Raw genomic sequence first — 18,575 nt, 5'->3', positions numbered from 1 at the left:
ATCAGGAGAATGTTCAGACACTTGGCTCATACTCTTTACTCTATAACAAGTGCTTGATTTGCAGAAAAACAGCTTCTTCAGCATAACTATATATCGGCTAACCTTTCCCCTCTCGGAAGAACCTGTCAATCTTAACATGCAAGAGGTTGTACAATGCTCTGTAAGATAAAGTATTGCTGAATTGCAGATTATTGGGGTATAAATATATCTGATTGAACATTACCTCTTTGTGTGGGGATAGAGTGAACCTATAGTCTGTATTTTACATACTGTAAAAGTTTACTGCCACACCTGCCTGGCGAAATAAAGATTTTAATATGCTTTACTACTGATCTTTGTGTTGTTATCTGTTTGAATTAAAAACAAACCTTTACATTGGCGTAGTCGAGCAGGATTTTGCTGGAAACTATCTCTGAAGACTGAGTAGGAGGTTACAGTTTGGCCGGGATCTCGAAGGGTGTAGAAAGTGCACTATCGGACTCCTTGAGTCTGAACTCCTGAGAGTGCCCGGGAACACTGTGGTCCTTCGTCCAAAGTTGATCTCGTTTCCTGCCAAGATCTTTGACAGATAACGTAAGGTAAGGTAAGACAATTTTTGTGATTGTTGATTGAGTAAGTTCAGACTAAGTAGGCTGTCTGAAGTATAAAGCCGATATTGAGCCGAGTAATGGGATAGGCTCTGGATTGAGTAAGTTCAGACTAAGTAGGCTGTCTGAAGTATAAAGCCGATATTGAGCCGAGAGAGGATAGGCTCTGGATAAGAGTAATGTGGGAGCTTTGGTACATGTGGGAGCTTCGGTACAGCATATGTGTTATTTGGATCCAGGAAAACGTAAAGATTACATAATGAATAGATTTAAAAAAGAGAGAATATGGTTGGCCAACATAATATTAAACAATTGGTATGTAAAAATGAAAACCTAAGCAAAATATCCCCGGGGACCCCTTGTCTAGTATGACGACCATGTTTACAGAGAGAGGGGGGGATGAGGAACAAATTTGGGGAGAGAAACAAAATTAGAAATAGTGTAGAATACCTCCCTCATGCCTGGCCACCAGTCACTAACAGCAGGAGCTATGATACTAAGATCCCGTGAACAGGAAAGGGCTCCAGTACTTCTACCGGGAAGGGCAACCCCAGAAGAAGGAAAAACTGATAAGGAAGATGAGGAAGAAGAAGGGAGACGGCTTAAGCCAGAAGAAGAGCAGTAATGAATCCAGCAGTGAGAGAGTTAAACAACACAGAGCACCAGAGAAAGAGAAACAGCAGATAAATCAAAGAAGACTGAAAAGGGAAAAAGCAGGATGACGAGCTGGTGGCTTTCGAGGCACTGTACCTTAACTACACCGCAAGAATCGAGGCTGCTCACTTTTGCCACAAGAACGTTAACATTTTGCAGCCAACAGTCAGTACAGTTTAAAACAAACTTGAACAAAAGTCTCTGACCTGTTTGCAAATACAGAGCTTCCCTGATGGAGGAAGAGGGGAAAGTCTGTGAGTAACCGGGCAAGTGTGAGGTGTGGCAAGACCGTGAATGACAGGGAATCGGACCAATCCCATTTCTGGACTTGGTTAATTTCTACCGGAAGTGGATACATTAAACTACTCATTGCTGGTGTCTCTGCCAAGGCAACGCAGCAATTCTCTCTCACTTCAATAAAAAAAGTTTTGCAACATAAGAACAGTGCTGGGCCTGCGCCAGCTACTGCACGCCTTAGCCCTCCCAGTCCAACTGGCCATTATTAAGTGCAATGACCATACAAGTGGCCACAACAAAGTCTCGTGGGGGAATGCCCTAGCTGACATTACTGCCCACAAAGCAGATTACGAATTCTGCACATTAGTCCCCACAGAACCAAAGATTCTAGTAGGCAGAACGGCTCTGTCAGACAAGGGAATGTAAAGTTCTGCCATGTAAAAAGATGTTTGAAAACGAGGGGGGTTGTGCTGTTGACCCTTTGACGGGCCTCTGGCTCACTCGTCTAGGACAAATTTGTGTACCTGATGTTTTTATTTTACACTATATACACTTCCTTGTGCTTGCTGATAAGGAGGGAAGGGAATGTTTTAATGAAATGACCTGTGTCTGAGGAGCAGTAGCAGCAGCTACAGAGAGAGAGTCAAGTGGGATATAAGGAATGTGTAAATGTGTGTTTTGGGTTGAGACCGTTCTTCAGTATGTGTTGTATTTATGAACAAAGTATGAACATTTTTGGGTGTATCAAAGTTTTAAGAGTTTTGCATAATGTCCTTGAGGAGTGTATAACTGTGTTTTACTCGTGAGTGAGAATTTTATTGCCTTAAAGCGTGTGAATATCTGAGATTCAGCATATTGCATGAGGTGTGGAAATTTGTGAGTGGATGTCACAGAAAAGCCGGTGTAGAGTGAGTGAGTTTAAAGACTGTTACTTGTTTATGGAACCGGTTCTGGGTGAATGTTGAATTAATCCTATAATTCAGATGAAATAGGATGTCATTGAATGAGCTTGCTGACTTATGTGATAAATCTTTGTTGAGTCTCATGTGTTTTAAAAGGTAGTGTATCTTTAAGAAGTTGCAGTTGTGTGGGCATGGATTGCACACAGTTATTTTCTTTTCCATTGCTCTTTGGAAATGTAGTGGAAATTGACTGTTTATTCTCTATCTTCTCAACTTTTATTAAACAGCTGATGTGGCTCAGCAAAGAGTGTTCATTTTCTTTGCCGCATAACCTGGTGTTAGGATTGGTGACCTTGTCGGTATTTTAAGTTTGATTTCTTCCTATTTCTTAGCTTTTGAATTGAATTCAAGAGAGATATGAATTGCGCACTGGCCATGTGGGATTCAGATTGAGGTGTTGGATGAGAATTGGAAATGACTTTCTCAGAAAAAAAATCTGTTAATTTGAAATCGGAAATTTAGGGAGATAGATTGAAAGAATTGGGAATAATTTTTTAATTGATTTTTCTTTATAATGACCTATTTTTAAAGGGTCTGCCTTGTAAGTAGTTAAAGACTTTAAGTCAAGCCTTGACTGAGGCTGGACAGGACCTTAGTGATGAATAAATTTCATATGCACAGCAATTGACCCAAACCTTGTCAGTCTTACAGAAACCACTATCAGCTGACCATAACGGCGAATTGGGTGAATGGTGGTAATTGGGATCGGAAGAAATTGGGTGAACGGTGGAAGGAGCCCTTCCCAGTACTACTGACTACACCTACAGCAGTGAAGGTCGAAAATAATCCTCGTTGAATACACCTAACTTATTGCGAAAGAATTGGAAACTGGATAAAGGAAGTATGAACTTGGATGTCCTCCTGCAAGACTGGAGGTAAAAGGAAGCCATAAGAAAAGGCCAGTATTTACAATATCGTGTTAAAACCAGCCATGAACATAAGCAAACGCATTGCACTGAATTATATATGTGCCTCCCTAATCCTGGATACCAGGAACGAGTCTCCCCCTGGTTGAATAAACTTGAACAATTAACAGTGACCCCTTATTTGTTCTTTGGGGTCCCGGGATTTGGAATAAAACCAAAGGGATCGATTTGAGATGGGAGACACCTCTGAGTCACACTTAATCGTAACAACTAGACCTCCAGCAACAGTGAAAGAAATAGGAAAATTGATAAAATGGCTGAAGGATAAACAGACAATTCATGTTTTAAAGTTGCCAATGACACAGAAGGAAAGATCACATGGGTCATAAAGGAATGGGACACTATGAAAAGCAACAGCCGCCTACTGAGGATCTGCCTATTGTGGCTCTGGTCCAGGTACCCTTTGAACTATGGGTAAAGCATAAGAATCATGAGGGATGAGTGTATTCAGCTTCTGAATATAAACTGACTATAAAAAAAGGGTGCTGCCTTGCCATGTTTAAAACAATATTGACAATAGCAGTAGTAAAATGGCATGCCAGCCTGCTTACGCGCCGTAACGGCGAGGGCTACAATAATAGAAGTGTTAGCAGTGAACTCGCTGCTGTAAGGTAAACACGTTTCCTTATCTGATTAGGATGTTGGGTTTGTGCCATAACCATCTACGAACTCAAGGACAGGTTCAAACCAAATTAAAATCAGACATACGTATGCCGCCATTTCTGCAACTGATTAATGAGAGAATATTAAAAAAACGTTCTTACTATAAAATAAGTATTGATCTTAAAGATCAACAAAGAGGTACCTGTGTTATAATAAGATGAGTGTTGTGCCTAGATCCCTGATGAATCCTCTAATATCACTGACCTTGCTACCCATATTTCCCAAGAAGTTGAATAGATCCACAAGGTTGGCAGTGACATGCATGGGTACAACGAAGGAAATGGGAGCTGCTGGCCATTCAGTTGGTTTGGTGGATTCTGGGGTACTGTGTTACATTATGGCTCTATCTTTTTATTAATCATCGCTCTTTTTATTGTTAACTGCTTGCGACCATTATGTACCCTCCGAGGATTGTGAATCATTGTTATCATAAATGATAAAGAGGATGAAATGAGAAAGTTTAAAGATTTGAAAGTTACAAAATGGATTCAGCTGTAGATTTAGAAACAATAAAATGGGTGGTTTCACCTTTCTCCTATTACTACCCTAGCAAGGCTACAGCACTAGAACAAAAAGATGTTTTTGCCATTCTTCCATAACACTAGCGAGATAACAGCACAAAATCATGAATGATTTTCCTTTATGATATAAATATCAGGAGAATGTTCAGTCACTTGGCTCGTACTCTTTAATCTATAAGATTATAATGTGTGTTAATAAGGTAAAAAAAACAACTGCTTGATCTGCAGAAAAACAGCTTCTTCAGCATAACCATCTCGGAAGAACCTGTCAATCTTAACAGGCAAGAGGCTGTACAATGCTCTGTAAGATAAAGTATTGCTGATTTGCTGATTATTGGGGTATAAATATATCTGAATGAACATTACCTCTTTGTGTGGGGATAGAGTGAACCTATAGACTGTATTTTACATACTGTAAGAATTTACTGCCACACCCACCTGGTGAAATAAAGATTTTAATGCTTTATTACTGATCTTTGTGTTGCTATCTGTTTGAAGTAAAAACTATACAATCCTGTGGGAAAACCAAATCCAAAAGAGGCCACCAACACTCACAAGTAACTGAAAATGATGTGGCTCTAACGGTGGTGTCTAACATAACGGGAGATCTTGGTAAACAAATCAAACTGCATGTCAAGAAAATTGTGGACCATTTTACTCTTATGGAATTGTATGCTGGTCCAGCAGCCACTACGAAGAATAATGAAGCACAAAATTAGCATACTGACAGACATTTTCCACGGTGCTTTTCTGCACTCCTCTCAAATGAGGGGAAATTGGGCACAACTCTGAAATTTGACTTCCATATGAAAAAATTATTTGAACCAATTACCATCCTGCTTTCACATTTATGTGATCTCATTTTGACATTCCCTTTCCTCTCTGGATCTTTCTGTGTCCATCTCAGGAAACAATCTAATTCCTAACATTTCTTACAAGCCCAGACCCCCTCTCACATTCTCTCATTCTCTGTCTTCATTTCTTGCACAATTCCCTGTCTTCATTTCTTTCCACATTCCGTCTTCATTTCTTGCACAATTTCTTGGTCTGAAGCAATTTGTTCCACTCTGGACGGTCTTAAATATCCTCCTTAGTCTTAAAATGTGGCATTCCTCTGCCATAATGGATGGAACTCAAAACCATGTTTCTTCTATTTCCTGCACATCTACTCTCATTCCCTTCATTGGGGCAGATTAAAATTGGTCTCCTAGTACTCATCTGTCATCCTGTCAATCTTTCACTTTCAAAATATTATCTTTTGCAATTTCCACCACCTCCAACATGATCTCCTTCCTTTTCTGTTTTTTTGCAAGGACGATTTTCATTCATGACTTCCTAGAGTGTTCTTCTATTCCCACCCACCACTTCTCCTGTCCTACATCTGGAGAAGATGTAACACATGTCCATTCCCTTCCCTTCATCCAGGAACCCAATCAATTTAGATGAAGCAATGATTAATTGAACTTCTTCCAATTTTGTCTACTAACATTCTGCACTCACAAAATTTCCCCCTATTTATTGGAGAAACAAAATGCATATTGGGTGATTGCTTTTGTAACCTGGGAAAAAAAAGCACCCTTTCAAGAGGTAAGTGGGAATATATAGCTGTGAGAGTGTGGGATTGCCATATCATGAGAAATCTTCAGCTTTCGTTTGCAGGCCACTTTAAGTCTTACCCCACTGCTCTTCCAATTTAAACAAGATATGGATCACCTTATCTTCCATCCAGTCATCTTGCAAACTTCTGGAATAAACTCATCGTCATAATCATTGAAAACATCAACGGGCACGGTGCCTTACAATGCTATGTACGACAGTGATCGCAACTTCTACTGAAGTAAACTGCTCTCTCTTTGTTTCCCATTATCATGCTTTTAACCCTTTCTCTTCTTTAAACTCATGCTTTTTATATTCTTAAGAGGGATCTCAATCCAAAATGTTATCTATTCCTTTTCTCCAGAAATGTTGCCTGAACCGCTGAGTAACTCCAGCTGTCTGTATCTATCTTTGTTTTAAACCAGCATCTGCAGTTCTTCCATTCATTCCTTATCACCTGTTCTGTCCGAAACTATCACCATGCAGTCTTTTGTTTTACACCTCACTCCACTCTACCTCCAAGCTCTGTTTTGAACTCTGTAAAACATCCACTCTTACTCCAGATCTGAGGAAGGAGCCTTGACTGAAATATCAACTAGTTTTTATTTCCACAGATGCTGCTTGACTAGATGTATTCTTCCCACATTTCTTTACTCAGCACAGTTTATGAACTCACTGGAATGAATACTGACTACTGCATCGGTGCTACCTCCGGCACCCATGCAGAATTCGTCGGCTTTATAGGGTGATTTCACGAAAGGTCACTGGAGCGTAAATCCCCACTCACGTGACCGAAAATTTTAACTGGGGTACAAGCGTCACTTCCGGTACATGTTAGTGGATGGGAAAACACGCACTTTCACACCCGTTAAAAACATCGAAAACGGCCAGTTTTTGAGCTGCAATTAAGTGAGCCAGTCGGGGTGACCGTGAGGAACAGCTACCTAAATTTACAGTCCAAAAAAAAGATAGAAACTAAGGTAAATACAAGAGGGAGCTGAAGGGGCCAAAAAGGCGGAAGTTGATAGCGGACATTTTTCGTGGAGATTTAAAGATCCAAAATATCGGGAATTATCGCGTTTGTTCGCTGCATTTCATCAAAAGTAAGGCATTATTGACTTTGTTATCTTTATTCATTTGTTAGATGAAAAGTATTAAAAGTTAGAAATCCGTCAGTAAAATTGCAAAATCGCCCATGGTTCTCGGGTGGGTTTTAACATGCAAAATGAACACGCTTCTGAAGCTCCATTTACCATTTAAATAATCGTAAACTCTCAATGCGTTTGGAAATCAATTTTACTCAGATGCAAGCTAAGGAATGGGATAATTCTCAGCTGTTGGCCAAAATCAGGAGATTTTATTATTTGCCAGAATATGTTTCTCAATATTTCTTGTTTAAAGCCTGCACAATCACCCAAACTACTTATTTATTTTTCATCTAATAACAGACAAGCCTGCAGCATGGAATGGTGTCAACAATCCTGATTGGGCACCCACTGTGAGCAGGATAGACAATGTGCACAAGAACGCCATGCACGTGCAACAAGAAGAGAGTATTAAAGCAGCTTTGGTCGCAGCTCAAGCATCTATAGCTCTGCAAGTTGAGGCTTGTCTGTTATTAGATGAAAAATAAATAAGTACACGGGAGCGACTTCCAGCCCCGAGCCGGGCCGCCCACACGGGAGCGCCTTCCAGCCCCGCACCGGGCCGCCCACATGGGAGCGCCTTCCAGCCCCGCACCGGGCCGCCCACATGGGAGCGCCTTCCAGCCGGGAGCCGGGCCGCCCACACGGGAGCGCCTTCCAGCCCCGCACCGGGCCGCCCACATGGGAGCGCCTTCCAGCCCCGCACCGGGCCGCCCACATGGGAGCGCCTTCCAGCCGGGAGCCGGGCCGCCCACACGGGAGCGCCTTCCAGCCCCGCACCAGGCCGCCCACACGGGAGCACCTTCCAGCCGGGAGCCGGGCCGCCCACACGGGAGTGCCTTCCAGCCCCGCACCGGGCCGCCCACACGGGAGCGCCTTCCAGCCGGGAGCCGGGCCGCCCACACGGGAGCGCCTTCCAGCCAGGAGCCGGGCCGCCCACACGGGAACGCCTTCCAGCCAGGAGCCGGGCCGCCCACACGGGAGCGCCTTCCAGCCGGGAGCCGGGCCGCCCACACGGGAGCGCCTTCCAGCCCCGCACCGGGCCGCCCACACGGGAGCGCCTTCCAGCCGGGAGCCGGGCCGCCCACACAGGAGCGCCTTCCAGCCCCGCACCGGGCCGCCCACACGGGAGCGCCTTCCAGCCGGGAGCCGGGCCGCCCACACAGGAGCGCCTTCCAGCCCCGCACCGGGCCGCCCACACGGCAGCGCCTTCCAGCCGGGAGCCGGGCCGCCCACACGGGAGCGCCTTCCAGCCAGGAGCCGGGCCGCCCTCACGGGAGCGTCTCAGACCCGCGCCGACCGACCTCACGGGAGCGCCTTCCAGCCGGGAGCCGGGCCGCCCTCATGGGAGCGCCTTCCAGCCGGGAGCCGGGCCGCCCTCACAGGAGTGTCTCAGCCCCGCGCCGTCCACCCTCACCCGAACGCCGCCGCAGCTCGAAGACGGCCAGCCTCGCGTTGGTGAGTCCTGGCTGGCTCTACCTCCGGATCCTCGAGGTCGGTCGCAGGTTAGAGGCCGCCAGCTCCGCCAGTAGGCCTCAGCTCAGACGGGGGAAGAGAAGGGGGATACGACAAGAAAGTCGCATTCCCCCGAAGGGAGAGACAGAAAGCCCTGTTTCACCCCCCCCCCACACACATAACACAACCTAATAACCAAACGTTTAACTGAACAAGACAAAAAAAACAACACAAAAAAGTAAAAACAGACAGACTGCAGCGCCGCCACTTTCACAGCGCCGCCACTTCTGTAGGGGGGTGAAGGTTGAGCATGCTTGGACGTTATTCCTTTAAGCACAGGAGGCTGAGGGGGTGGTGTATAAAATCATGAAGGGAATAGATAAGATGAATGCATAAATTCTTTTCCCCAAGGTAGGGGAATCCAAGAGAGAGGGGGAAGATTTAATAGGAATCTGCAGGGCAACATTTTCACACGGAGGTGGTGGGTACGTGGGTATATGAGCTGCCAAAAGAGGCAGGTACTACAACCACATTTAAAAGATATGTGGACAGGTGCATGGATAAGAAAGATTTAGAGGGATGTGGACCAAATGAAGGCAGATAGCACTAGCGTAATTGGGCATCTTAGTCGTCATGGACAATTTGGGCCAATGGGCCTGTTTCCGTGCTGTATGATTCAATGACTCTAAAACAGGAATTCCCAACCTTTTTTTGTCCCGTTTACCCCTGGCAACTTTAATAGCACATAACAATATCATTTCACTTCTAATGAAGAACAGATAAAAACAGTCAGTTAATGATAAGAAATATGTACAAATCCAGAATCAACAAATTTACCCACTGGGTAGATGAAACATACCCCCTGGGGGTAAATTTAGCTCAGGTTGGGAACTCTAAAAGTATAGCGGGATTTCTCAAAACAAAAACATCTGGTTTATGTAAAATAAGTTGTCTGATTGTTTCCTGATGTCTTTACCTTTAACATTTTTGAAGAACTTGCTTTTAAAACATTGATCACGGACTTGCAACTGGTTCCTCTAAGTTGCTCTATGATGGAATTGAATTTCGCAGACATACATTTCCAGTATTCCAGTTCAGTCAATGGACCTGAATTTTCCGCCTCTTTTCGGACTTGATTACTTTGTTCCAGCACCTATAAATAAAACGCACAAAATACTTTAAACTTTGTAAGCCCCTCTGAATTAATGACAATGAATTTCAAATGAACTTTAAAAATTACAAAAATTGTCACTGAAATCCAATGCGCTTTTTAGAAAATGACTCAATTAGATGGTAGTAGAAATTGTACAGGAAGGCTATTGCGGTCTCAACCATAAATGGATGGAGTTTCACAAGGCATATATTATAAATGTAGGATTCTTTACTCTTGCTTTCACATCTTTTTGCAATTAAGACTAGCATTGCCTTCCTAATTGCTTGCTTACCTGCATATGAACTTTCAGTGTTTGTAGTATTTGAACACCAATACCTTCCAATCACAAACTCTATGTCAAAAGTACATGCAAACTGGTCTAGCATAACCTCTTACAAAATCAGAACTTGCATTGGAATAATAAGTCTTAAGATTTATAAATTGCAACATAAAATTACCGTTCAAGGCCAGGCTGGAAATTCTGCCACAGTATGGAAATTGTGCTCCCCTCTTCTATCATAGACGAGGCCATCACTAGGATCTCCTTGATATTTCGCAGCTCTGCTCCTGCTCCACATCCCCTCAGTCGTAACAGTTCCCCTAGTCCTCACCTTCCACCCCATCAGCCGTCGCATACAGCACATAATCCTCCATCATTTTCGCCACCTCCAACAGGATCCCACCACTAGCCACATCTTTCCATCTCCAACCCTTTCCGCAGAGACCGTTCCCTCTGCAACTCCCTGGTCAACTCGTCCCTTCCCACCCAAACCATCCACTCCCCTGGTACTTTCCTCTGCAACCGCAGGAGATGCAACACATGTCCCTATACCTGCCCCTCGACTCTGTCCAAGGACTCCGGCAGTTTATCCAGGTGAGGCAGAGAGTCACTTGCACCTCCACCAATAGGGTTTCCAACTTTCTCACAACCAAATAAGGGACAAAATGTGACATGCCGTGGCGGTGCGGGTATGGTGCAGGACCAGGATGAAGTGACTGAGGGGGCTGGCAGCTAGCAGATGGTACCAGGAACATTTTTCAAGAGAGAGAGAGGGAGAGAGAGAGAGAGAGAGAGAGAGAGAGAGAGAAACAACAACCCTGAATAGGTAAACAAATCCAATATATGAATCATGTATACATATCTTCAGTGTTATATATGAAATGTAACACCAAATTATAACAAAGCATAATACGGAGCATGGTGAGGCAGCATCTATGGAGCGAAGGGATGGGTGACGTTTTGGGTCGAGGCCCTTCTTCAGATTGATGAGGGGATGGGGGGGGCGGGAAGAAGTAAGGAAGAGGCGGAGACAGTGGGCTGTGGGAGAGCTGGGAAGGGGAGGGGAAAGAGGGAGAAAGCAAGGACTACCTGAAATTGGAGAAGTCAATGTTCATACCACTGGGGTGTAAACTACCCAAGCAAAATATGAGGTGCTGCTCCGCCAATTTACAGTGGGACTAACTCTGGCCATGGAGGAGGCCCAGGACAGAAAGGTCGGATTCGGAATGGGAGGGGGAGTTGAAGTGCTGAGCCACTGGAAGATCAGGTTGGTTATTGCGAACTGAGCGGAGGTGTTGGGTGAAGCGATCGCCAAGCCTACGTTTGGTCTCACCATGTACAGCAGCTGACACCGAAAGCAGCGGATGCAATAGATAAGGTTGGAGGAGGTGCAGGTGAACCTCCACGTTTGCTTTATCGCCGGTGGCTCAGCACTTCAACTCTCCCTCCCATTCCGAATCCGACCTTTCTGTCCTAGGCCTCATCCATGGCCAGAGTGAGTCCCACCGTAAATTGGGGGAGCAGCACCTCATATTTCGCTTGGGTTGTTTATACCCCAGCGGTATGAACATTGACTTCTCCAATTTCAGGTAGTCCTTGCCCATTCCTTCGCTCCATAGATGCTGCCTCACCCGCTGAGTTTCTCCAGCATTTTTGTCTACCTTCGATTGTTCCAGCATTAGCAGTTACTTCTTAAATAATAGAGCATAATCTGACAACCAGTCAGACATGAAATAACACCAAATAACCCTATCTGTATGTGCCTATAGAGTAGACATATAATCACTGCAAAAGAGGAAAAAAAGGGGGGGAATTCACGAAGCCTACTTTTTCCATGGATATTTCTTGCTGCCCTTGACTGATTCGAGCAATCCTTTGTCCTTTTGCACAGCCAGAGAGAAGTCCTTACATGACAAGTCACAGTTCACAGATATTCATTTTTGATCAGCTCTGTGCTGCGTCTGTTTCTTGAGTCTGACCATTTAATGGTCATCAGAGAGAAGATCCTCTCCACAAAGGCATTTGAGCCTGGCACACTGAGGACAAATGAGACAATCCTGAACATGTTGATCAAGTTATCGTTCCCTATGTTTTGGAAAACTGCCACCCACTTCTCACTGGTGGATTTTGTGGTATCCTGTCTGGCTTTCTGTATTTCCTCCTGACTAGCACAAAACTCTTCATAGGGTTGGTCCATATTGACAGTCTCTGTCATTTTGAGGGCAGCCACCACCTGCGTCAGTGAGGCGGAACGGTTTCAGTTTCATCATTACATTTTCTGGTGAGAAATCAAACCAGTCTATCTATGGAAGTTGTATTGCTCTATTGAATTTTGTGCACTTCTCACAGCTTTAAAAACAATATTCTTGTCCCACTTTGCACGTGTTACATTCATGCAAGGAAACTGCTGGATAAATGCAGATTGTCAAAACTAATTTGTGAGCCAGTAACAATAAGGTGATGTGGCTGCTCATACTGAAGCACTGTTACCTGTTTATGACCATATTTTGTAAAAGTCACTGAAAATCAATTAAAAAAAATGCAATCTAAATATAAAAAGGAAATGCTGGAACACTTAGAAATGATGAAGTCTTCAATCTGAAATATTAACTCTTTCTCTTTCTAAAGATGCTGCTTGACGTGCTGAGTGTTCAGAAAGTGCCATGCTGTCCAAAAGAGAAACAAGGATATGCCAGGCAAATGAAGATTTGTCAATCTAACTTTTTCGAAAGCTTACAGAAACAATACTGGGGACATGATTAACATACTTGTCAAAATTTGAGTTTCACAAGGAAAACCAGCACAAATTTGTGAAATCTCTTTGATGACGAAACAAGGAAAATTGTTGGATGAGTCGCAGTATACATCCTCGATTTTTAGTAGTTGACAAAATCTTGCAAAAAAGATAATTAGCTAAATTGAAATTCATGGAATAAAGGTATTGATATTGGGATTACTATTGTCACATTTACCAAAATGCAGTGAATAGCTTTGTTTTGCTTGCTATCCAGGCAAATTATACAGTAAATGAGTAAATTGGCAGCACAGTAGCGCAGCTTGTACAGCAGCTGCATTACAGTGCCCGAGACCCACGTTAAATTCTGATTTCGGTTGCCATCTATGTGAAGTTTGCACATTATCTCTGTGAACTCACGGATTTTCTCCAAATGCAACTGTTTCCCTCCACATCTCCAAAACACGTGGGTTGGTAGGTTAATTGGGCACTATAAATTGCCCCTGGTGTATAGGTGAGTGGTAGAATTTAGGGGGAATTGATAATAATAATATAGAGGGAATAAAATTGTATTGGATAAGGGTAGGATTAGTGTAAAATGGCTGGTTGATGGTCAGAAGATAGACACAAAATGCAGGAGTAACTCAGCGAGTCAGGAAGCATTTTGAGATAAAAATGGGTGACGTTTCGGGTTGGAACCCTTCTTCAGACTGAAGGTAGAGGCGAGGGGGAAATAAACTAAAGGCAAGTAAAGGCCAGAACAAATCATAGCCATCAACAGATGACCCCAGGAAGAGTGGAACCCATATTGGCCTATTGTTGGCTGGTGAAGGTATGATAACAAGATGGATATAAGGATGCAAACAATGGAACTGGTAGGGCAACTAGGGTGCGGAAGGGGGAGAAGTAGAGGGGAAGGAATGCAGGTTACTTGAAATTAGGGAAATCAATGTTCATACTGCTGGATTGTAAGCTGCCAAAGCAAAATATGTAGTGCTCTTCCTCTAATTTGCATGTGTCCTCACTCTGCCAGTGGCAGAGGCCCAGGAAAGAAAGGTCAGTGTAGGAATGAGAAGGGGATATAAAAGGGTTGGGAACTTGGACATTGCGTAGGTCAAGGCGGACTGAGTGTAAGTGTTCATCGAAACAATCACCAAGTCTAAGCTTGGTCTCCCCCACACCAGGAATACTGGATACAGTGGATGAGGTTGGAGGTAGTGCAAGCAAACCTCTGCCTCACCTGAAAGGACTGTCAGGGTCCTGGATGATGTAGAGTGACAAGGAATGAGGACAGGTGTTGCATCTCCTGCGGTTGCAACGGAAAATCCCATTTCCACGGGTGGTTTGGGTGGGAAGGGATGAGTGGACCAGGGAATTGTGGAGGGAACGGTCTCTGCGGAACCAGGGAGTTGCAGATAGTTAGTTTAGATTCGGTGGGCCTAGGGCCTTTTGTGTATGCTGTTTCTCGGGTAGTCCAAAAGAGAAAAGAAGAGAAAAGAGTGCAGAACATAGTGTAACAACTACAGTGAAAGCACAGATTTTAAAGAAGTGCAAGGGTAACAACGGAATAGATTGGAAGATCAGGAATTCATCCCTAGCACATGAAGTCTGTTCAGTCTGAAGAAGAGTCTTGACTCAAAACGTCACCCATTCTTTCTCCAGAGATGCTGCCTGTCCCGCTGAGTTATTCCAGCATTTTGTGTCTATCTTCAATTTAAACCGGAAGTGGCGGCGCTGTTAACAGCTGCGGCTCGCCTGCAGTCCGTCTGTCTTTACTTTTTTCTGTTGTTTTTTTTGTCTTGTTTTGGTTAAGTTTTAGTTTGTTGGGTTGTGTTAGGGGGGGGGGGGACATGTTCCCTGTCTCTTCCTTCGGGGGAATGCAACTTTTTCGTGTCGTATCCCCCTTCTCTGCCTCCGTCTGCGCTGAGGCCTAATGGCGGAGCTGAAGGCCTCCAGCCTGCGACTGACCCCGAGGCTCCGGAGGCAGAGCCAGCCAGGACTCACCAACGAGAGGCTGGCCGTCTTCGGGGCTGAGGCAGCGGTGGCCCGACTTGCTGGTGCGGCGTTCTGGCTTTCGGCGGCGACCTGGAGCTGATGCAGCGGGGCTCGGAGCTGAGACTGCGGGACCCGGAGTTGGGGCAGCGGCCTGGAGCTGGGGCGGCTGCCCGGAGCGGAGACTGCGGGACCTGGAGCGGAGACTGCAGGACCTGGAGCTGGGGCAGCGGCCTGGAGCTGGGGCGGCTGCCCGGAGCGGAGACTGCGGGACCCGGAGCTGGGTCGGCGGCCCGGAGCGGAGACTGCGGGACCCGGAGCTGAGGCGGCGGCCCGGAGCGGAGACTGCGGAACCCGGAGCTGGGGCGGTGGCCCGGAGCGGAGACTGCGGGACCCGGAGCTGGGGCGGTGGCCCGGAGCGGAGACTGCGGGACCCGGAGCTGGGGCGGCGGCCCGCAGCAGAGACTGCGGGACCCGGGGCTGGGGCGGCGGCCTGGAGCTGGGGCGGCTGCCGGAGCGGAGACAGCGGGACCCGGAGCTGGGGCGGCGGCCCGGAGCGGAGACTGCGGGACCCGGAGCTGGGGCGGTGGCCCGGAGCGGAGACTGCGGGACCCGGAGCTGGGGCGGTGGCCCGGAGCGGAGACTGCAGGATCCGGAGCTGGGGCGGCGGCCTGGAGCGGAGACTGCGGGACCCGGAGCTGGGGCGGCGGCCCGGAGCGGAGACTGCGGGACCCGAGGCTGGGGCGGCGGCCTGGAGTTGGGGCGGCTGCCCGGAGCTGATGCTGTGGCGGGCCGTCTCAGAGCGGAGACGGCGTTCCGGCTTTCGGCGGCGGCGACATCACCACGGAGGTCCGCTGGACTGGAGGGCGGCATCTCCGGCCTGGATCGATCGCCTCAGCGCAGAGGGAGAACAAGGAGGGAAGAGACGGAGACTAAGACTTTGCCTCCATCACAGTGAGGATGTGCTTGGTGAACTCACTGTGGTGGATGTTTAATTTGTGTTTATTGTATGTTTTGTTTTTATTGGTTCTGTGTATGACTGCAGGCAACATAATTTCGTTCAGACCGAAAGGTCTGAATGACAATAAAGGAATCTAATTCTAATTCTAATTCTAATTAAACCACCATCTGCAGTTCTTTCCCCCACACAGGGCTGTTCAAGAGTCTGATAACAGCGAAGAAGCTGTTCTTGCATCGATGAGAGAGGGGAGAAGAGAAAATGAGAAAGACCGTGAGTGGTCCTTGATTACGTTTGCTACTTTCCCAAGGAGGTGTGAAGTATAGATAGAGTTGATGGGGAGGAGGCTAGTTAGTATGATGGACTGGGCTGCTTATCAAATTTTTACGATTTCTTGAGGTCTCAGGCAGAACAATTGCCATTTTAAGTCATGATGGATCCAGATAGGATATTTTCAATTGTGCATCTGTCGAAGTTGGTGAGTCATTGGATACTGAATTTCCCAGTTCTATCAGGAAGTACATGTGTGCTTTCTTGGCCGTAGTTTGCTGATGTTTTTGGACCAGGACAAATTGTTGCTGATACTTAAACCTTGAAACTGTCAACCGCCTCCATCATCATTCAGCACGTCAGCATCATTGATACAGACTAGTGTGTGTACACCATCTCAATTTCTGGTGAATGATTAGCTCCTTTGTTTTGCTGCGATTGAGAAGGAGTCAGTAGTCGAATGGATGAAAATTGGCTCAGACAGAAAGCCAGAGTGGCCACATGATTATTTTTCAGTTTGAAGGATGGTGGGCTGCGATGGTCCCCAGGTGACAACGCTGGGTTGCTGATGTTTTTACATATATTAATGCCAGATATTGTAGCGTAAAAATTCTAAGTTTTGAGATGTGGTAAACAGTAAGGAGGACATTCGTAGACTTCAACAGGCTAGCATACTATGCAAACAAATAGCAGGTGGGATACAAGGTTTTGCAGGAAAAACAGACAATATTGGCTGATGGCTGGGTTTCAAACTGAATCACATCCTATTCTGGTTCCATACTGGTACTCCTAAAAGATCTTTGGTTTAGGTTTATTATTGTCACATGTATCGATATAAAGTGCATTCAGAAAGTATTGAGACCTCTTCTGCAGTTGTACAGGACTCTGGTGAGACCACATCTGGGGTATTGTGTCCAGTTTTGGTCTCTGAATTTGAGGAAGGACATCTTTGTGATTGAGGCAGTGCAGCATTGGTTCATGAGATTGATCCCTGGGATGGCGGCACTGTCATATGAGGAAAGATTGAAAAGACTAAGCTTGTATTCACTGGAGTTTAGAAGGATGAGGGGGGCATCTTATAGAATCATATAAAATGATAAAAGGACTGGACAAGCTAGATGCAGGAAAAATGTTCCCAATGTTGGGCGAGTCCAGAACCAGGGGGCCACTGTCTTAGCATAAAGGGGAAGACTGAGGTGAGAAAAAACTTTTTCACCCAGAGAGTTGTGAATATGTGGAATTCCCTGCCACAGAGGGCAATGGAGTCCAAGTCACTGGATGGTTTTAAGAGAGAGTTAGATAGAGCTCTAGGGGCTAATGGAATCAACGGATATGGAGAGAAGGCAGGCACGGGTTATTGATTGATTCCTCCTGCACCTATTTTCTATGCTTCTATGTTTAAGAAAGGTTGGATTGGAAGTCAATTTGGAGGAATCACAATATCAGGGAAAGGGAGACTTAGGATCGCAATATTGAGGGAAGAGCGTTGTTGGGATGTCTGCGGACCAGGCAAAGAGAGTCAGATGCAGTGCATTCAGAAAGTATTCAGACCCCTTCACTTTTTCCACATTTTGTTACATTACAGCCTTATTTTAAAATCGATTAAATTCATTTATTTTATCATCAATCTAGACACAATGCCCCATAATAAAAAAGCGATAACAGGTGTTTAAAAATGTTTGCAAAGTAATTCAAAATAAATAACTGAAATATCACATTTACACAGTCATTAACTTTAACTTAATTTCTGCCGTTAGTGCAGGCCCGTCAGCCGCGCGTGCGCAGTTTGGTGGAATATTGCGTTGGGGGAACGGGACCCAACGGGTCCATACTTAGTCTGGTAAGATATAAGGATGGCAGAGGAGTGACAAGAAATAATATTTACAACAAAAGCAGTGATGAACTGGAACTAATTGCCTGTAAAAAGGCAGAAACAGAGACAATCAGGGTCTCCTTAAGGCACAATTGCTTTATTAGGTGCTGGCAAGGACTTGATGAGTTAAACTGTCTTAGAACAGAACAGTACAACACAAGAACAGGCCCTTCAGCCCCACAATATCTGTTTCAAACATGATGGCAAGAGCAAGACCAACCCTGATCTGCCAGCACATAATCCATATCCCTCCATTGCCTGCATTTCCATCTGGCCATTCATAAGTCTCTTAAATGCCACTATCATAACTGCCTCAACCAGTACCCCCTGCAGCGCGATCCAGGGGCTCATCACCTTTTCTGTGTAAAAAACTTGCCGAGCAAATCTCCTCTAAAAATTGGCTCGCACTTTGAGCTATGCCCTCAAGCAATTGATGCTTCCATCCTGAGAAAAAGGTTCTGTCTATCCAATCTATGCCTCTCATAACTTTACATACCTCCCTGCAATGTCTGGCATTCCAGAGAAAACAATCCAAGTCTGTCCAGGCATCATTCTGGTAAATCTCCTCT

The 18,575-nt window shown here is 45.5% G+C and overlaps 1 protein-coding gene across 1 annotated transcript in view; it reads right to left on the bottom strand.

The window, feature by feature from the left end:
* LOC116973727 (dynein heavy chain 8, axonemal-like) overlaps positions 1-18,575 on the bottom strand; it is a 622,328-nt gene that overhangs the window by 572,647 nt on the left and 31,106 nt on the right. The window contains 1 exon segment of the mRNA XM_033022036.1: positions 9,723-9,899. Coding sequence (XP_032877927.1) covers positions 9,723-9,899 — 177 coding nt within the window.

Source organism: Amblyraja radiata, chromosome 5 (genome assembly GCF_010909765.2).
Source record: "Amblyraja radiata isolate CabotCenter1 chromosome 5, sAmbRad1.1.pri, whole genome shotgun sequence".
Taxonomy (NCBI): domain Eukaryota; kingdom Metazoa; phylum Chordata; class Chondrichthyes; order Rajiformes; family Rajidae; genus Amblyraja; species Amblyraja radiata.
The sequence above is the reverse complement of the archived record's forward strand: the minus strand, read 5'-3'. Positions and strand labels throughout refer to the sequence as shown.